This window comes from Odocoileus virginianus, chromosome 2, assembly GCF_023699985.2.
Source record: "Odocoileus virginianus isolate 20LAN1187 ecotype Illinois chromosome 2, Ovbor_1.2, whole genome shotgun sequence".
In the NCBI taxonomy this organism is placed as follows: domain Eukaryota; kingdom Metazoa; phylum Chordata; class Mammalia; order Artiodactyla; family Cervidae; genus Odocoileus; species Odocoileus virginianus.
This window is the reverse complement of record NC_069675.1, coordinates 21,570,962-21,592,855: the sequence shown is the minus strand read 5'-3', so window position 1 is coordinate 21,592,855 and position 21,894 is coordinate 21,570,962. Positions and strand designations below refer to the sequence as shown.

The 21,894-nt window shown below is 40.7% G+C and overlaps 1 protein-coding gene across 15 annotated transcripts in view; it reads left to right on the top strand.

Annotated features, from left to right (window-relative positions):
* The window catches only part of SLC8A1 (solute carrier family 8 member A1), a 455,708-nt gene that overhangs the window by 381,439 nt on the left and 52,375 nt on the right, over positions 1–21,894 (top strand). For all 15 annotated transcript variants that reach the window (XM_070477313.1, XM_070477302.1, XM_070477360.1 and 12 more), the window contains one exon: positions 12,975–13,250. In XM_070477313.1, the coding sequence (XP_070333414.1) occupies positions 12,975–13,250 (276 nt within the window). The remainder of the gene's footprint in view (positions 1–12,974; positions 13,251–21,894) is intronic.

Below are 21,894 nucleotides of genomic sequence, written 5' to 3'. Positions count from 1 at the left end.
GATGTCAAGGTTCAAGTTTTCTCTTAACAGAGTTTTACATGGACTGAACAGATAGTAAGTAATCACTTCTCTTAAAGAGCCTAATAAGGATAGATAAAAGATTATAAAATTGTGTTCCCCCCCCCCCCAATCAATTACACTAGTATGGGAAAAGGAAGACATGAGCTAGAAATGGCATTGGAACAGTGAATCAATGGTATTGGTTTACTCTGCATATGAAAATGTGTGATGTGGCTATCAATAGCCCAACTTATTCATTAATGAAAGTGCCCAGATTGAGGATAGCAAAAGACCTTCCCCAATGCAGGCAAATAAACACCTCTTGGAGTTGCATTCAGCTCCATGCACTGCATTCTAAAAGCGAAGGGTATGTACATGTCAATCCCAAACTCCCAGTCTCTCCCTCCCCACCCTAACCCTTCCATGTACACACTGCTATACTTAAAATAGATAATCTTCAAGGACCTACTGTATCACACAGGGAACCCTGCTGAATATTCTTCAATAAACTAAATGGGAAAAGAATTTGAAAAAAGAATAAATACACATATATGTATATTTGAATCACTTTGTTGTACACTTGGGACTAAAACAACATTGTTAATGAACTCTGCTTCAATATAGAATACAAACTGAGAAAAGAAAGAAAGCTTTGACTAAGATAGTGCTCACAGGAGCATGGTCAGACCAAGCCTGGAGAGAGGCCCCAGGGTGAAATGAGAGGAGCCAGGTTCAAGTGCCTGAAGGAATGTCATGAGGAACAGGATTGGACTTATCCCATATGGTTTAAGGAATAGACCTAGACAAATGCATGGGCCTACCAGCCCAAGCTGACAGCCATAGCTATTAAAATGTTCATTGTGTGACCATGAACTACTAATAGCTGGGACTCTCCAATGTGGCATGGGTGACTTTGGCAAAGAGATTTTAAAGGAATTCACATTATACAGGGAGTTGACCTTGGCAAGCTCCGAAACTTTCCCAATGCTTTAAGTCCAGGTATTTTTCTAATCCCCACATGTTTTGTTTGATAAAAGAAAATGTCTATATTATTTCCCTGTGCTTTGGCAAATCATAGATCTAGAAATTTGAGTGAATTGTGTTTTGAGATCTTTCTTGATAAGGAATTACCTTGCCCGTATACTTGGAAAAAGAGTAATGACATCTTTTACTTTGCATCAGAGAATATGTAAGTAAGGTATAGGGAGTGTTTATAGCACTCCTCTTAAATCCAGAACAAAGAGGTACATTCTTTTCAGGATTGAATCTTCAGGTTACTGCATTTAGTAGCATATAGAATCCATTAAGTGTAGAAAAGATGGATATATGTTTTCTCACTAGAAACAAGTTGTTGCTGATGTTGTTCAGTCACTAAGTCATGTTCACTCTGTGACCCCGTGGAATGTAGCGCTCCAGGCTCCTCTGCTCTCCACTATCTCCCAGAGTTTATTCAAATTCATGTCCATTGAGTCAGTGATCCTATCTAACCATCTCATTCTCTGTCATTCCCTTCTCTTTGACCTTCAGTCTTTCCCAACATCAGGGTCTTTTCCAGTGAATCAGCTCTTCGCATCAGGTGGCCAAAGTATTGGAGCATCAGTTTCAGCATCAGTCCTTCCAGTGAATATTCAGGGTTGATTCCTTTAGGATGGACTGATTTGATCTCCTTGCTGCCCAAAGACTCTGAAGAGTCTTCTCCAGCACCACAATTTGAAACCATCAATTCTTCAGTGCTCAACCTTCTTTATGGACCAACTCTGACACCCGTACATGACTATTGGAAAAACCATAGCTTTGACTATATGGACATTTTTTGGCAAAGTGATGTTTCTGCTTTTTAATACACTGTTTAGGTTTGTAATAGTTTTTCTTCCAAGGAGCAAGCATCTTTTAATTTCAGAGCTGCAGTTACCATCTGCAGTGATTTTGGAGCCTAAGAAAATACAGTCTGTCGCTGCTTACACTTTCTCCCCTTCTACTTGCCATGAAGTGATGGGACTAGATGCCATGATCTTAGATTTTGAATGTGGAGTTTCAAGCTAGCTTTTTCACTCTCCTCTTTCACCCTCATCAAGAGCCTCTTTAGTTCCTCTTCACTTTCTGCCACTAGAGTGGCAGCATGTGCATATCTGAGTTTGTTGATATTTCTTCCGATAAATTTGATTCTAGCTTCTGATTCATTCAGTCTGGCATTTCACATGATGTACTCTGCATATAAGTTAAATAAACAGGATGACAAGATACAGCCTTATATTCATTTCCCAATTTTGAACCACTCAGTTGTTCCATATCTGGGTCTAACTATTGCCTCTTGACCAACATAAAGGTTTCTCAGGAGGCAAGTAAGGTAGTCTGGTACTTCCATTTCTAAGAATTTTCCACAATTCGTTGTGACCCACACAATCAAAGGCTTCAGCATAGTCAATGAAACAGAAATAGATGGTTTTCTGGAATTCCTTTGCTTTCTCCATGATCTAATAGCTGGCGACAGTTTGATCTCTGGTTTCTCTGTCTCTTTGAACACAGCTTATACATCTGGAAGTTCTTGGTTCACATATTGCTGAAACCTAGCTTAAAGGATTTTGAGCATAACCTTGCTAGCTTGTAAAATGAGCACAATTATATGGTAGCTTGAACTTTCTCTGGCATTGCCCTTTTCTGGGATTGGAATGAAAACTACCTTTTCCAGTTCTGTGGCCACTGCTTAGTTTTTCAAATTGCTGGCATATTGAGTGCAGCACTTTCACATCATCAGCTTTTAGGATTGTAAATACCTCAGTTGTAATTCCATCACCTCTACTAGCTTTATTCATAGTGAGGATTCCCAGATGGCGCTATTGGTAAAGAACCTGCCTGCCAATGTAGGAGACATAAGTGATGCGGGGCTGACCTCTGGGTCGGGAAGATGCCCCTGAGGAGGAAATGGCAGCCCACTCCAGTATTCTTCCCTGGATAATTCCATGGACAGAGGAGCTGGCAGGCTACAGTCCCTAGGGTCGCAGAGAGTCAAACACGACTGAAGCAACCTAGCATGCACACACACACACACACACACACACACACAATATATATACACACACACTATATATATATATCCTAAGGCCTACTTGACTTCACACTCCAGAATATCTGGGTCTAGGTGAGTGACCACACCATCAGGTTATCTGGGTCATTAAGACCTTTCTTATATAGTTCTTCTGTGTATTCTTGCCACCTCTTCTTAATCTCTTCCGCTTCTGTTAGGTCCTTACTCTTTCTGTCCTTTATCATGCCCATTATTCCATAAAATATTCCCCTGATATCTCCAGTTTTCTTGAAATGATTTCTGGTCTTTCCCATCCTCTTTCTTTGCATTGTTCATTTAAGAAGGCCTTCTTGTCTCTCCTTGCCATTTTTCTGGAACTCTGCATTCATTTGTGTATATCTTTCCCTTTCTCCCTTGCCTTTCACTTCTCTTCTTTCTTCAGCTATTTGTAAAGTCTGCTCAGACAACCACTTTGCCTTGTTGCATTTCTTTTTCTTAGGAATGGTTTTTTGGTGCCTGTCTCCTGTACAGTGTTACACACCTCTGTTCATAGTACCTCAGGCATTCTGTCTACCAGATCGAATCCCTTGAATCTATTTATCATCTCCGCTCTATAATCATAAGGTATTTGTTTTAGGTTGTACCTGAATGGCCTAGTAGTTTTCCCTCCTGTCTCAAATTTAAGTCTGAACTTGGCAATAAGGAGTTCATGATCTGAGCCACAGTCAGCTCCAGCTCTTGTTTTTGCTGACTGTGTAGAGCTTCTCTGTCTTTGGCTGCAAATAATATAATCAATCTGATTTCGGTATTGACCATTTGGTAATGTCCATGTGTAGAGTATTTCTTGTGTTTTTGGAAAGGGGTGTTTGCTATAACCAGCTTGTTCTCTTAACAAAATTCTGTTAACCTTTTCCCATCTTCATTTTGTACTCCAAGACCAAATTTGCTTGTTATTCTGGTTATCTCTTGACTTCTTGGGCTTCCCTGGTGGCTCAGATGGTAAAGAATCTGCCTGCTATACAGGAGACCCAGGTTCGATCCCTGGGTGGGGAGATCCCCTGGAGAAGGAAATGGCAACCCACTCAATTGTCCTTACCTGGGAAATCCCATGAACAAAGGAGCCTGGCAGGCTACCGTTCATGGGGTCACAAAGAGTCAGACATGACTGAGCAACTAACACACTTGACTTCTTCTGCATTCCAATCCCCTATGATAAAAAGGACATCCTTTTTGGTGTTAGTTCAAGAAGGTCTTACAGGTCTTCATAGAACTGTTCAACTTCAGCTTCTTCTGTATCAGTAGTAGGGGCATGGACTTGGATTACTGTGATGTTGAATGGTTTACCTTGGAAACAAACCAAGATCATTCTGTCATTTTTGAGATTGCGCCCAAGTACTGCATTTCAGATTCTTTTGTTGACTTTGGGGGCTAGTCCGTTTCTTCTAAGGGATTCTTGCCTGCAGTAGTAGGTATAACAGTCATCTGAATTAAATACTTCCATTCCCATCCATGCTAGTTCACAGGTTCCTAAGATGTCAGTGTTCACTCTTGCCATCTCATGCTTGACCATGTGCGATTTACCTTGGTTCATGGACCTAACATTCCAGGTTCCTATGCAATATTATTCATTACAGCATCAGACTTTACTTTCACCACCAGATACATCCATAGCTGAGCATTGTTTCTGCTTTGACTCAGCTGCTTCATTCTTACTGAAGCTGTTAGTAATTACCCTCTGCTCTTCCTCAGTAGCATATTGGATACCTTTTGAACTGGGGGAGCTCATCTTCCAGTGTCATATCTATTTCCCTTTTCAAACTGTCCATGGGGTTTTCCAGGCAAGAATACTGGAGTGGGTTGCATTTCCTTCTCCAGTGGACCACATTTTGTCAGAACACTCCACTGGTATGCATCCATCTTGAGTGATCCTGCATGATATGGCTTATAGCTTCATTGAGTTACACAAGCCCCTTCCCCATAACAAAGTTGTAATCCATGAAGGGGAGAAATAATTTACAATCATATAAAATGGGAAAGAGGAAAAAGAAGTTTTTGGATCACTGAATGAGCAAGACAGTCAAAGCCACTGGGTTTCAATCAAGTTCTTACATAGAGAGAGAGAGAGAGAGAGATGAGAAAAGAGAGCAAAAATTCATCAGTTGAATCAGTTCTGTTTGTTCTCTTAAAATTAAAAGGGGGTAAATTAGCTGATTGCTAAGGTTTCTTTCATTTTTAATAGTTAATAATTCTGTAAGAAGGTTTGAATAAGAGAAATAGAATTATACACCAGATGAGTAGAACTTGATTTATAATCATTGTATATCAGGTTGCAAAAAAAAGTAATAGCTATGTAAGAGAAAGTCCATTCAGTAATAAATTAGCTTTTTAATTTGTTTGAAGGCAGCAAATCTTTGTGCTCAGAGACTAAAGAGACATAAATGAAATCAGCCACACTTGGGAAAAAAGACATAAAATTTCAGAAAGAAATTATGCCCCAACAATGTCTGTGCAATGAAGAAAACCACTTTAGTGATCTACATTCACAGTTATTGATTTGTATATTACATGGGGCTGCTGAGTAACACTTACCTGGCTTACAATATTGCATGGAAGGCAGTGTGATTGGCCACAAATGTCATCCTAAATCAATCATGTCATACTCCCGGAAAGCATTCTGATCATTCCCATTATTCTCATATTGGAAGATAGTCTTACAAAATAAAAATGGACTAATGATAAATAAATAATATTTAGAAGGCTCTGAAAGTCAAACATTTTCTCAGGTTAACAACAGTAGAGGTTCTCTAAACTGCTTTCCATTACAAACTTGTGATAATTTAGGCCAGTTTCCCAAATTCCAGATGAAGAGCTGGATGGAAACCAGGATGTTTGATACAGATAGTTGGCCTTTGACAACTAGAAATGAAAATAACTTGCTGTACTCTAGATATTCAAAATCAGCCATAACCATGATGTTCTCCCTTACTTGATTGTCTTGTCTCCTAGGTTTAGTTAGTCCCCAGGAGTTCAAGAAAGAATATATGGCTGACTCTGCCAAGAGTATATCATATCTAGAAAGTAAATGAGAATACAAACATTACTGATGATGCAACATCATTTTTGCATTCCTACAAAAAGGCAGCATTACATTCTACAGCACAGGGCATTAGAATAATTCTCAGATTTAGACTTTGAATCAGTGTGCAGTGATCGATGCTGTATTCCTCGAGTTGCTTCAGCAAGACATCATGGGAAGTAAAATGTTCATGAGCTGTGAGATCAAATCCCAACTCAGCCACTTACTGTGTCATTATTTTAGAAAAGTCACTTAAAGTCTCTAAACTTCAGCCTCTTCATCTGTACGATGGGATTAATGATGCCTACCTCGCAGGGTTATTGTAGGGATTAAATGAGATCATGTTTGCGAAAAAATTTAGCTCAGTGTGTGACATTCAGTAGACATCCCATTATGTTCTCACCCTCTGTTTGGCCTTTTTTTCTTAATGCCGCTCAGGGAAGCTGCAGTGATAACAGCTCATTCAAACAGAATATAGATTCTGTGCAATTAGTATCCTCAGATCCTATTGATTTACTGCCTTTCTTCTGACAAGGAACAGTGGTGGAAGATGGCACACCAGTCTGTAAAGGGCTTTGCAGTTTTACAAAGGACTTGGGCATTTCCTCTCGGTCCTCACAACAGCCCTGGGATGTGGGAGTTTAGAAACTTTTCTGACTGAAGAGGAATTGGGGCTTAGGATGGCCAAGCGTCTTGCCCCAAACCAAGCTATCAGAACCAGAAGTTGGTTTAAGTCTTCTGAATCTTCTGAACCAAATGTCCACTGCACCTAGCAGCCTATATTTCTGGTTCTGCAAGTTCTCCCTGAGGCCAAACCTTGAGTGCCTTATAGAAGGATGCAAATTAACACCTGGCTTACTCTGTTATTAAATATTTGTGTATTTATTTGGCTGTGCTGGGTCTAAGTTGCGGCATGAGGGGTTTTTAGCTGTGGCATGCAGGATCTTTAAGTTGCAATATATGGGATCTAGTTCCCTGACCAGGGATTGAAGCCAGGTCCCATGCACTGGGAGGGCAGAGTCTTAGCCACTGGACTGCCAGGGAAGTCTCTGCCTGGTTTACATTAGATGCTATAAAATGTGCAGTTGTATAAAGTCCAGGGGTTGCCTTTCATGATCCATTAATTGAGCTGATGATGTCTTAGTTCTCATGCTGCAGAGCAGGGCCAGGGAAAGTACTATTATATCAATAGTTGAAGTCAGCTCTCTCCATTCTGTGTAGTTTTAATGATTTGGCTACTTTTGTAGTTATATTTAGGAAATCCAACATGTATCAAGGAAACCACTTAAAAGGCCATGAGAAGGATTAATGAAATAGAGCTTGTTTGTTATCTTCCCATTAGTGAAGTCCATAAAGCTGAAAAGAAGGATTCTGAGATAAGAGGACCCTTTGCTTGGAATTCTATAAAAGGAAACCAACCAACCTTCCTATTCCTTTGCTAATGCAGAGGAGAAACTTGAAAAAATTACCTAGCGTCCGGTAATGCTGAGCTGGCAAACATACAGAAACAGCAAATTACTATCATCTTTGCCATCACATAAGAGATGTTCCAGGTGCTTTTTTTTTTTTTTAATGCTCCACTGCTCTTTGCAAGGTGCACACTTTTAAGTATAATACAGATGCTGATGAATGAACACAGTATTTCTTTGTCCTTCTCCAAGACAGGGTAATTGTGCATCATATATGGTAATCAGGGGTCATTTTTAATATTTAAATGACATCTGAGTTGGAGATTGAAATTTATAAAGAGCAGTGAGATCCCAGGAAAAAGGATGGGAAGCCACTTCTACTTTCAAATGCAATAAAACAGATGGGCCTCCCAGTCCAGACTTAAGCATTAGAATGTTTAAGATTTCTTATAATGCTAGAAGCCTACAGAGGGAAATTCTCTCTCTCTCTCTATCACACACACACACACACACATACACACACACACACACACACATTTTGCATTGCAAACTTACAGGTCATAAAGTTAATTTCAGAGGGCAATATCAGATTTTGTTTTTAAAAGCCTAGAGTGTCACCTTAGGATCCAGCACCTTGACTAAGCAATTAGATAATGATGGGGAAACACCATAACAATACTAAATGGAGGGAAATAATGATCCCGACGATGATAATCATTACCTTGAAATATCCTCAAACATTTTGCAGAGATGATCTAATTATTCCCTTGCACATCCCTCCTGGGAATGGTGTTATTATTTCCATCTTGAAGACAAATATAATATCCACTCTTGATTTATAAGTGTCATTTCTTATGAGAAGCTTCATTATTTGTTTTCTTTTCATCTTCATAATATGAGACTTAGACACCCGAAATTAACTTCATAGTTAGAGGCAGAATGATCTGTGTTTCTATGAATGATTGATTAAAATCTAGTGTTTTCTAAACTGTTTTAATCATGCATGCATGATGTGAGCATAATAAGTCGCTTCCTTCATGCCCGACTCTTTGCAACACTATGGACTGTGGCCTGCCAAGTTCCTCTCTCCGTGGAACTCTCCAGGCAAGAATACTGGGATGGATTGCCATGCCCTTCACCAAGGGGTCTTCCCGACCCAGGAATCGAACTTGTATCTCTTATGTCTTCTGCATTGGCAGGTGGGTTCTTGACCATTCACACCACCTGGGAATCATATCCCCTATAAACTCAAAATCTTTACAAATATAGAAATTTTGAAGAATCAGATACGAAAATATAATTAAAAGGTCTGGTGCTTTTTCTGAGCTTTCCTAGGGTACATGCAGCACCCCCCCACCCCACCCCCGCCCTGGAACTTTAGATTGAGAAATAGGGAGAAGAGGAGGTACAGAAAGAATTAACATGGTCCTCTTTTTCGTGCCTCCCCCACCCCCCGCCAAATAAGACCTGACAACTGCAACTCTCGCAGTGAGTTTCACCTGAAACTCAAGTGGAGGGTAAGAGGGAAATGAGAAGAAAGGTGAAATGAAGTGGAACTAAAAGTCAAACCCACTTCACTTGCCTTCACTAATCAAGGTTACTTTACGATTTGCAAGTCCTTCAAATAGCTTAAACAATAGATGCTTGCCTAAGATGTTTTAGGCTGTGTCTAGTTGGAACTGAGCTGATTAAGACTGGATGGGACCCCTCACCCTCCAATTGGGCATGCATGAGTGCCCACTCAGTGGCCTTTTGAGCATTATGCCTGTGCAGAATCAAGATTACTGCATCTTTGTCCAATCACCTTTTCCCGTGCTCCCCAAGTTCCAGACTACCTTCTTCTTTATTCGTCATCCCGTAAATATCCAATCCCTCTGCATTCAAAAGGCAGATTTGAGATTTGTCCTCCTGTCTCCTCACTTGGCTGCCTTGGGAATAAACCTTCCCTTTACTGCAAACCTCAGCCTCTCAGTGGCTTGGCTTGCTGTTCTTAGGGCAAAATGAACCTGGTTCGGTAACAGTAGGAAAAAAAGAAGAAATGATAAGGAAACAAGAAAGGAGTAGGTAATCAAAACACTAAGTGGCTGTTCCTACCTGTCAGTGCGATGATACAGGATGCTTCCAAAGGGGCTGTATAGTTTGCTAGGACTGCCATAACAATACACCCTAGACTGTAGCTTACACAATAGAAATGTGTTTTCTCAGTTCTGGAGGATGAAGGTCCAAGGTCATGGTTTTGATAGGTTCAGCTTCTCCCGAAGCTTCTTTCCTTGACTTGGGAGAAGGAAGGGCTTCCTTCTTGCTGTGTCCTCACATGGTTGTTCCTCCATGAGCATGTGCCCTTGCTGTCTCCCTGTGTATCCCAGTCCCCCCTTACAAGGACACCAATCAGACTGGTTTAGGGGTCACCCTAGCAGCCCATCTCTTTAAGCCCCTCTGTCCAAATACAGTCATATTCTTGGGTACTGGGAGCCGGGCTGAGCCTGGAGGAGACACAGTTCAGCCCATAACATGTGCTTTTACTTAAAAACATCTTTGGCTTTCAGGCAAGGGAGATATTAAAAATGCAATAATAACCATACAGCATAAGCACTGTTCAGATGGTTGTTAAAAGATAAACTGAGGCACATTAAAAGCTTTTAAGACTTTATTTGACCAAACATGGATTCACAAGAAGCAAGAAGATTGTCCGATTGGCTCTAGCTTAAGCAGTTGCCTTACTTGTGAAAGCTGGCTATTTGCAATTGGTGACTCCTCAATTTCATTTTCTCCACTAGTGTAGGTGTAGGAATTGCCTCTGGCTGAGGTTTTGGCTTGCTTACACCGATTCCTAACTAAGGCATTAGAGTCACCCTAGTGTAATGGCCAAATGGCCTCCTTGGTCACTTACTTTAACATGGTCATCCACACTTTCTCCCTCTAGTGAGTCTCACTTTTTTCCATCTGTTGCCGAGTCAAGCCCTAGTTAGTCTCCAAAGTTGATTCCATCCGTGTTCTGGGGGCTTCTTCCTGAGAGCTTACTCCAGACCTTCCAAAGCCTCAGACAGGGCTACTTTCTCTGTGGATGCCCAAAGTGTGTCTGTGTCTGCATAATCATTTCTGACCTTGTGCTTACTGAAGAGTGACCCAATGCCTCTTTTCCCATCCTGTAAGATGACAGATGACAAATCCAGACACGCCTCGTGTTTTGTGAGAGCCACTTTTCTTTCAAAGCTCCTCTGCTTTGAGCTGCCTCAGATGGCCTCTCCACAGAGAGTCTCGTGAAGGGCACACACTTTGGCCCCATGCTGGCAGTCTCAGATCTTGCAGTCAGCTGGGAAGTGTGGCCACCCCACCTGCTGCCAGCTGCATTAGTTGGAAGGACAGTGGATCCCTGATGACAAGATTTTGGGAGGTGGGGTGGTGAAATAAAGTCTCAAGGAGTTCTTTCCAAAGTGGCCACAAAACACAGAAATATAGCCCCTACTTCAGGAAGAGTTGACAGTCAAGAACAGTTGAAAATATGCGAATGGGGATTATATCCCTATGTTGTTGATGTTCATTTGCTAAGCCATGTCTGACTCCTTATGACCCCATGGACTGAAGCACAGTAGGCTCTCCTGTCCTCCGCTATCTCCTGGAGTTTGCTCAAACTCATGTCCATTGAGTTGGTGATGCTACCGCTATTTCACAATATCACATTGTAAATGAAGTCTCTGTCTTAAAGCACTATTATTGATTTCCTGACTTCTTTAAAGAGTAACCCTGAATTTCTTGGAAGTATTATTTGATATTTGATTATAATGCATTGATAGTATCATGTGACATAATTGGCAAAATTCGTATGGGTGTATCCATTATATAATTAAGTACTTAAATTGAGTCAGTAGGAATCCAAACACACATTCATTTAACTTAGCCAGCTTATTGCATATGCTGGAGATGAGATCAAACACTAAAGACACAAAAGAACGCATTCCTGCCCTTGACAAGTTCACAGACACAATGGAGGAGCAAACGGGTACAATCTAGAGACTGGTTCTCAAACTGAGCATGTGTGGGAATCACCTGGATGACTTGTTCAGATACCTCTCCCTTCACCCCCTCCCCCCTAGTTTTTGATTCAGGGGGCCAGGAATTTGCATTTCTAAAAAAAATTCTTGATGCTGCTGCCACTGTTCTGGGACCACACTTTGAGAACCAGTGATCCAGTGTTACCAGTGTTGGGGGGCTATGGAAGCTTTGAGAAGTTCCCAGCATGGCTGGAGGGAGAGGGGGCGGGGGTTAGGGAGAGTTTCACAGAGGCAGTGATGTTTTAAAAAATAAAGGGGCTCCAGTTTCATCCATCTCATTAGAACTGATTCAAATGAATTCTTTTTAATGGCCGACTGGGAAGACCCAGAGGGAGCGGGTAGAGAGGGAGGTGGAAGGGGGGACCGGGATGGGGAATACATGTAAATCCATGGCTAATTCATTTCAATGTATAACAAAAACTACTGTAATGATGTAAAGTAATTAGCCTCCAACTAATAAAAATAAATGAAAAAAAAAAAAAAAAGAATAAAGGGGGGGTTAGGATTTGCCAAGCACTGCTGCTGCTGCTGCTTCTGCTGTCGCTTCAGTCGTGTCTGGCTCTGCAACCCCACAGATGACAGCCCACCACGCTCCTCTGTCCCTGGGATTCTCCAGGCAAGAATACTGGAGTGGGTAGCCATTTCCTTCTCCAATGCATGCATGCATTTAAAGAAGCTTCAGTCATGTCCGACTCTGTGCAACCCTATGGACAGCAGCCCACCAGGCTCCTCTGTCCACAGGATTCTCTAGGCAAGAATACTGGAGTGGGTTGCCATTTCCTTCTCTCATGCCAAGCACATTTGGTTCTAAAGTATAAAACTAGGAGAAGGTACATTACATACAGTTTTTTTTTTTTTTAATGTGGATAATTCCATTTGGCTGGGATGAAGTTTGAGTTTGAAGTAGCTGCAGGAGATAAAGCTGGAGAAATATGCAGGGCTCAGAGGGCTCTGTTAGAACATGGTCCTATATGAGATCATGTAGCCATGAATCCCCAAAGCCAGACTCCAAGCTGGAAAGAAAGATTCCTGGTAGAAGAATCGTCAGTTATCTTTCATTAGAAGAGACTTCTTTCCAAGCCTGGACATGACTTTCCTGGTTTTGGGGAAAAATCCTGTTCATTTCTATGAAATGACAACTCTCACTGGAGGTGACATGAAAGTAGAAAGTATGTATTGTTTGCACATCACTGGAACTGGTTGGGGCTTAAGTTTTTGCTGTTGTTCCCTAAAGTATGTCCGTACCTTAATAATTATTTGGTTGATTGTTGATTATGATTGGCTATTGGAAAACCCAGAGCTTCACCCGCCTCTCAGGCAAGGGCTAAAAAGCCTGGGAAGGAGAGAGTGGGAGAGAAGGGGAGTTGAGAGCACAGGTTTTGATGGAATATCCTCCATCCCTTTCTCTCTAGGGGAAGATGACGATGACGACGAATGTGGGGAGGAGAAGCTGCCCTCCTGTTTTGACTACGTGATGCACTTTCTGACTGTGTTCTGGAAGGTCCTCTTCGCCTTTGTCCCCCCGACAGAGTACTGGAACGGCTGGGCATGTTTCATCGTCTCCATCCTCATGATTGGCATACTGACGGCTTTCATTGGAGACCTCGCTTCCCACTTCGGCTGCACCATCGGCCTGAAGGATTCCGTGACTGCGGTGGTGTTTGTCGCGCTTGGAACCTCAGTGCCAGGTAGGGAATACATGCCTATGTGACTGCCTCAGAAATGGAAACCCTTTCACCTTCTTGACCTTTTTGTTCCTATGGTTTCAAGGGCTGTGCTAACAAACCCAGCCGATGAAAGACAAAAGCCCAAAGCTATGCATGATGTCACTGCCAGCACATTGTCATGGCATTTCTCAAGGTTAGAAAGCTGGTCAGTGTCATCATGCTGACAGTGTACCATTCCCAGAGGGCCTGCCTGCCTGTCCAGAGAGAGCAGACTGATTTGATGGCTAGATTGATAGGTCAGCTTCCTATTACAATTAGGACTTTTAAAAACACAGCTGCAGAATCATCTTTAAGAACAAAATTTCTGTCTTCTATGTATTTAGTCAAGTTTGGATGAAGCACTCACTGTATTTGTTGGGTGGTTTAGTCACTAAATCACGTCTGACTCTTCTGAACACATGAACTGTAGGCTGCTAGGCCTCTTTGTCCATGGGATTCTCCAGGCAAGAACACTGGAGTGGGTTGCCATTTCCTTCTCCAGGGGATCTTCCCAACCCAGGAACCAAACCCAGGTCTCCCACATTGCAGGCAAATTCTTTACTGACTGAGCTGTGAAGATAAACATTTAAGACCTGATACGATGTTCTCTTGACCCAAATATTAATGGGAGTAAATAAAAAATTCACATTAACCAGAACAAGGAAGAAGTCATCCTGACCAAAGTGAGCCGACCAAGTGGACATCCCTTCATGCATTCCTATAAGCTGAACTTTTCTTCCAACCTATAGCTATAGCTCATAATGTATACTCACTCTTCTGAGTAAGATAGCCTTCTCCTCAACATTACTTTGAGAGCAGTAATTTTCAAGCTTTGTTGGGCATCAGAATTACCCCAGAGCTTATTTAAAAAATGCAAGTGCCTGAGAGCCATGGAATCGGAAGGTCTAAAGAAGGGCCCAAAATGTGTGTTAACCTCCCAGGTGATTCACAGGTGTATATCAACACATCAGAGTTTATTATAACTCAGGTTCTGGACCCACTCTCCAGCACTGGTTGACATCTTGACAGAGTTACAGCCTCAGCTGAGAGTAACAAGACTTGTGTCTCTATCGACAGAAAGTCAGTGACAAGAGTTGCAGTGGACTTGGGAAAAGGCAGGACTTGCGGGGAGATATAGCTCTTCCCTTCCCACCTTCCACACTTGCCAGAGCCTTGATAAAAATGCTGTGACTCCTACTAACACTTGACACAGTTGGCAACCTGACTTTTGGTTTTTGAGACTGAAAACAAGCACAGTTGAACCATGATTTCTTGATCGAGATCATTAGTTGTTCCTCTCAGGTATTTATTATCTCTGTGACTATGGATAGATTACTTCTCTGAGCCTCGGTTTCTTCATTTATGAACTAGGGACAACCATACTTAACTTGCAGAATGAGGGTAAAGATTGGGAAAATGGCTATAAATTGTACAGCTAGTAAAGCATCTGGGACATAGAAGAAATTCCATAAAAAAGCAGCTTTTGTGACTATGGTGTTGAATGGCTAAAGATGATCTGATAAGTATGAATCCAGACCCTTCAGCCTTGAGAAACAAGGGACGGATGGAGTGTCCAGATTTACACTGTTCAGCCACAGCACTTGGTGTTGCACAGCTGATTGACTGTTTGAAAGTCTTGATCATGCTGGGCTCAGCATGGTTTGGGGGTCCAATTGAGTTCATGAAGGAGCCAAGCGATTACAAATGTGCTCCTCCTCCCACCTTAGTGAGCAGGGCTGTGCAAATTCTTCCTGTTGATTGCTGATCCTCAGAAGAGAGTAGATTCCCCCTTAAAACCAGCTGTATTCCAACAGATCTGTATTTGGTCTTTAATTTTTTCTAAAAATGACCAGAAATGTAGCAAGCAAGAGGAAAAACTAAAAATATTCTTCAGTTGCTTTGTTTAGAGAACATGTACACAACCGCAGGGACTAAGCATTATGGTCAGCCCTAGCTCTGTCTCAGGTTACTATAGGAAGATGTCAGGGGATCTTCTTTCCTTAAGGCTTAAGTCACTATAAATGGTGCCCAAGTCAGTGCACACTCTTGATCGTGGGTTTAACCCTTGAGGAGGATATGTGCAAATTATGGTAATGAAGGCAAAATTAGATCTCATGACAGTTATTCAAAATTAGCCTGAATTCCTGATAAGTCAGCAATAGGGCCTACCAAATGCATGTCTTACTTTAAAAGGGATTGAAAAAAAATGCTTTTCCTACATGAAATCCTTGGGTCTGAAAATGTTTTGGGGCGTTTTTCTTTTTTTCTTCATTCATATCAATATCTCTAAGCTGGCTCCTTTTGCTACATATCAGTCTCCCAGCGTGGCTCTGTATCTCGTATTTGAATGAACCCTTTTGAACATTATCGAAGCTGTATGATTAAAATTTCTTGTGTGACATGGAATGTGGATTATAGTAAACCCTAGTGCTTGAAGTTATTTGTTACTGCCACTTAAAAACCAGTGCAGAACACAAGTAGGGGTGTCAAGAGGTGGAAAAGCCTGTGGGATTATACAGCAGAGTCATTAGTTGTCAAAATGGTTTCCCCTGCATTACCATAAATTCTTCCCATTGGGAAGCAGATTTCTTTGCTCTGTTCATGGGAGAATTCATATAACTTGCTGTAATATTAACTGTGCAGTGTACTCCCCAAACAATATATTCACAGGTAATCTTAAATGATCATATCTACATAAACAGACATTCCCTCCCCCTCCCCCACCTCAGAAAACTGCAAATTGTTCATTCAACATCTTGTTCAATATTTCTGACTTCCTCCTTCAATCCTGATGATTCGGAGCAGTGCTTCATTATATCTCTTGACTTCTTAGAGGGAAAAAAATGCTATTCTTCCCAAATGACAAAGCCCAGTTGCTATGGTCAGAAGAATAAAGAAAACTGATTCTTTTCACTTACAGCCTACCCTTCGTTGGTCCTAGAGCCCAGCTCTTTCTCTAGGCTGACATCTTACCAGTTTTCCTAAGGTAGAAAGGCTCCTGGCTAGTGTTTGATAAACTGCTGCCTCCTCTGATGTGAGACTGAGATTCTTAGATTGTGATGGCATTTGGGCATTGAAAAGCTTTGCTACTAGTCCTCCTGACTCAGGGTGGAATTAAATATCTATGTATCTCATTAATGGTATGTTCTTACCATATTCAAAATCTTGGAAAAAAGAGCTTATGACTTTGCAGATGAGACAGAGCTTCTCCATGCCAACTGGTAGTGAGATTTTATTATTAACCTACCAGCAGAGACGGACTCCTGACAGCCCTCAGGTGTGCCTTTATAAACTTAAAGACCCATACATAGAGGAAGAGTCTTTTCTCCCGACTCACCCTTCCACAGAGCTGCCTTTCTGAGAAGAAGGGGGCTTCCAAAACAGTGTGTTCCCACCTCCTCATGTTGGCGTGAACCAGAGACTGGTCTCCAGCCCTCTTCTTGGTCCCTGGTCACTCCCTGGGCCATTGTCCCAGTCTCCAAGTCTTAATTACCATTGACACACCAGTGAGTACCAAGTGTACATCCCCAACTTCAACTTATCCCTGAGTTTTCGATTCGAATACCAACTGCTTTCCTATATCCATACTGGATGTGAAATTCACATCTGAAAAGCACCATATACCAAATAGAACTGTTGCTTTCTACTGCCCAGGTGCTTTATCTTTCACCCAAACCTGTTCTTTCTAGATCTTGCCTTTCCCTGGAAAATAGTATCATCTGCCCAGGTGTTCCTGACTCCTTTGTCCTCATCCCCAGTGAATTGATTCATAACTCCTGTAGATCTTTCCTCTACCATCTATATTGATCAGACCCACTTAACTGTCTCTCCCATAGTCATGCTAGTCTAGGCAACTGTTTTTCCTCACTCTAACCCCCAGAGTAGCCTCCTGTCTCCATGCTTCTCCTAGAGATGACTTTAAGATGTAAATCAGATCACATTTCTCCTTAAAATCTCAGTCTTTCTCTTTCACTTAGGATAAACTTCAAAAGCATCACTCTGGCTTACAAAGACCATATGATTTGGTCCCTGCCTGTCTCTCCTGTTTACCTCCTTGCCCACTGTTTTTCAGCCTTCTCTGGTGGCTCAGTTGGTAAAGAATCCACCTGCAATACAGGAGACCCAGGTTAGTTCCCTGGGTGGGGAAGATACCCTGGAGAAGGAAATGGCAACCCACTCCAGTACTCTTGCCTGGAAAATCCCATGGACAGAGGAGCCTCGTAGGCTACAGTCCATGGGGTTGCAAAGAGTTGCACATGACTGAACATGGTCTTTTTACTGTCTTTCATGCGCCAAGTACATTCCTTTCTCATGGTTTCACTAGCTGTCTAAAATGCTCTTCCCCTTCATTTGCACAAGACTGGCTGTCTTCAGTTATATCTCATCCTAAATGTCACCTCTTCAAAGAGACCTTCCCTGACCATACCATATGAAGTAGTCACCCAGTTTTCCTGTGTTATATCACCCTCTTTGATATTGAGTGTTTATAACTTTCTGGATTTTTTTAGTCTGCTTTTGAATATTATCTTTGGCCTACTTTCCCCACTGAAATGTTTCATAGGAGCAGAAACCTTGCTTTTTTTTTTTTCTATTAACATCCCTGGCTCCTAGAATGGTTCCTAGTTAGCATATAAATAATGCAATTAGGTGTGTGTATATGTTTGTGTATGTGTGCTGTATATATAAATTAATGAACTATCATTTACACGTGAGTATGAATTGGTCTGTCAGATTGCTTTCTTCATAACACCTTGTAGAGACAGCTAAGAATTAGAGTCAAGGGAGCTGAATAGCTGTTTCTATAGTGTAGCTTATTTTTGAAGAATAGGATATATCTGAGTAGGTTGTTGTAATAAGAAGGGGCTAAGGTAAATTTCAAAGCACTAAGCGTATCAGAATGGAAACAATGTTTTCTCATTCATAGTTGTGACTATGGTGGGAACTGTGAGGAGCAAGATACTATCTCTTCATTCTTTTCTCTCCTATAATCTCTGCTCCCAAGACCCAGAACTCAGACCAGAACTGTTAGAAACTTTAGGTATATAAAGTGCCTAAACAGGCAGTTTGCAGTGGATTGGCACATGTTCATAACCATGTTATATCACATTGCTTCTCTGGAAATACAGGTTTGAAATACAAGAGGTTAATGGGTAAGAAGGAACATTTGGAACCTAGCCTTTTTTGTACTCGGAACCATCTTTAATTGGCAATCTTTTAGCACACAGTCATTTTACTTGAATAAGACTTGCGTATATTAAGATGAGCTTATACACCAGATTCCAAATATGAACTTTTTTCTTTCATCTCTAGCTCCCTTTGAATCAAACCAAATAGAAGTAAGTATTCTTCTTTAATTACAGAGAAAACTCTGAGATGTTGATGGGTTGCAAATAGTTTGACCTGAGTCCTGTCTTGGTCTTTCTTCATATATATTGATCGGGCTTGTGCCCAAAGCTTGCCTACTGCTCACTTCATCTTCTCTTTATTGACTGTTTACTTTTGGGACCAGAACAGTTTAAAAACTGGGCATTCTAGGCTATTCCTGAGCCACTGGCATTGTCTGACTTCTGTTTCCTTCCGGTATTATGATTATCCTTTGAGTTCTGTCAAGTAAGAATTATTTTACCCTAGAGATTTTAAGGCATGAAGGAGAAGGAAATAGACAATTTTAGAGGTTTTGCCCTATTTTCTACATGGAATCTTTTTTTAAAATAGTCTTTATATCAGATCATCTGTCATTTTCAAGTTACCACTTCCAGACTTTTAAATACCATAGGATGTATATGTTATAAAACTAGCTATACTAGCTGTTCACTTTGCTCTCTGATTGCAGTGTTAGTGAATATGAACCACGGGGGTATAGAAATAAGAGCTTTTTAAAAAAAAATTTTATTGGAGTATAGTTCCTTTACAGTGTTCGTTAGCTTCTGCTGTGTAGTAAAGTGAATCAGTTATACACATACATATTCACTCTTTTTTTGACTTCTACATTTTTTAATTGAAGGAAAATTGCTTTACAATGCTGTGTTGGTTTCTGCCATACAGCAGTGTGAATCAGTCATAATTATATATATATACACATATCCCCTCCCTCCTGAACTTCCCCCCTCCCCCCCCTCCCCCTCCTAGGTTATCACAAAGCAGGGTTGAGCGCCCTGCATCCTACAGCAAATTCCCGTGGGTTATCTGTTTTGCATATGGTAATGTATGTGTTTTAATACTGCTCTCTCAGTTTGCCCCACCCTCTCCTTCCGCAGCTGTGTCAACAAATCTGTCCTCTACGTCTTCGTCTCTATTGCTGCGCTACAAGGTTCATCAGTACCATTTTTCTAGATTCCATATATATGTGTTAATATATAATATTATTGTTTCTCTTTCTTACTTCACTCTGAGTAACAGGCTCTTAAGTTCATCCACCTCCCTACAGCTGACTCAAATTTGTTCCTCTGTGTGGCTGAATAATATTCCATTGTATACATGTACCATATCCATATCCACTCATCTGTCAGTGGACATATTGACTCTTTTTAAAATTTCCTCCCCATTTAGGTGACCACAGAGCATTGAATAGAGTTACTTGTGCTTTATGCAGTAGGTTCTCATTATCTGTTTTTTACACAGTAGTGTATGTATATCAACCCTAATCTCCCAATTCATCCTCACCTTGGTAGCCATAAATTTGTTCTCTATATCTGTGACTCTATTTCTGCTTTGCAAATAAGTTAATCTGTACACCTTTTCTAGATTCAACATATAATTAATACTAAATGACATTTGTATTTCTCTTTCTGACTGACTTCACTCTGAATGACAATTTCTAAGTCCATCCTCATCCCTGCAGATGGCACTATTTTTTTTTTTTTATGGCTGAGTAAGATTCCATTGTATATGTGTATCACCCCGTCTTTATTTCTCTGATAAACATTTAAGTTGCTTCCATGTCCTAGCTATTGTAAATAGTGCTGCAGGGAACAGTGAGGTGCATGCATGCTTTCAAATTCTGGTTTTTTGATTCAGTTTTGTTTTTTTTATATTGAGCTGCATGAGTTGTTTGTATATTTTGGAAATTAGTTCCTTGTCACTTGCTTCATTTACAAATATTTTGTACCATCCTGAGGGTTGCCTTTTCATTTTGATCATGGCTTCCTTTGCTGTGAAAACAAAAAGGCTTTATAAGAAAAACAAAACATTTTATTTTGTATTGAGGTATAGATAATTAACAAACAATGTTGTGATGGTTTCAGGTGAATAGCAAAGGGACTCAGCCGTACATAAACATGTATCCATTCTCCCCCAAACTCCCCTCCTATCCAGGCTGCCACATAAAGTTGAGCAGAGTTCCATGTGCTATACAGTAAGTCCTTGTTGGTTATTCATTTTAAATATAGCAGTGTGTACACACTCATACCAAACTCCCTGACTATCCTTTCCTCCCATCTTTCCTCCCGGGCAACCATAAGTTTATTCTCAAAGTCTCAAAGTCTGTTTCTATTTTGAAAGTAAGTTCATTTAAATCATTTCTTTTTAGATTCCACGTATTAGGGATGCCATATGATATTTCTCCTTCTCTGTCTGACTTACTTCACTAAATATGACACTCTCAAGGTCCATCCATGTTGCTGTTAATGACATTATTTCATTCTTTTTAGTGACTGGGTAATATTCCATTGTATATATGTACCATATCTTCTTTATCCATTCCTCTGTCAATGGACATTTAGGTTGATTCTATGCCTTGTAATATGCCTTGGCTATTACAAACAGCACTGCAATGATTATTGGGGTGCATGTATCTTTTCAGATCATGTTTTTGCCCAGATATATGCCCAAGAGTGGGACTGCAGGGTCACATTGTAGGTCTATTTTTATTTGTTAAGGAATCTCCATACTGTTCTCCATAGTGGCTGTACCAATTTACATTACTACCAACAGTGTAGGAAAGCTCCATTCTCTCCACACCCTCTCAAGCATTTATTTGTGGATATTTTTGGACAGCCATTCTGGCTGGTGTGAGTGACATCTCATTGTAGTTTTGATTTCCATTTCTCTAATAATGAGTGATGTTGAACATCTTTTCATGTGCCTATTGGCTATCTGCATGTCTTCTTTGGAGAAATGTCTATTTAAGTCTTCTGACCACTTTTTGAGTGCGTTGTTTGTTTTGACACTGTTAAGCATCATGAGCTATTTTGTAAATTTTGGAGACTAATCTCTTATCAGTCACATCATTTGTAAATATTTTCTCCCAGTCTGTGGGTTGTCTTTTTGTTTATTGTTTCTTTTGCTATGTAAAAGCTTTTGAGTTTAAGTAGGTCCCATTGTTTATTTTTCTCATTTCCATTACTAGCCAGTGAATCAAAAGAGAATTTGCTATGATTTATGTCAGAGAGTGTTCTGCCTGTATTTCCCTCTAAGAGTTTTATAGTATCTAGCCTTACATTTAGATCTTCATTTTGAGTTTATTTTTGTGTACAGAGTTAGGAAGCATTCTAATTTCATTCTTTTATAATACATGTGGCTGTGAAGTTTTCCCAGCACCACTCATTGAAAAGATTGTCTTTTCTCTGTTATATATTCTTGCCTCCTTTGTCACCGATTAGGGGGCCATAGGTGTATGGGTTTATCT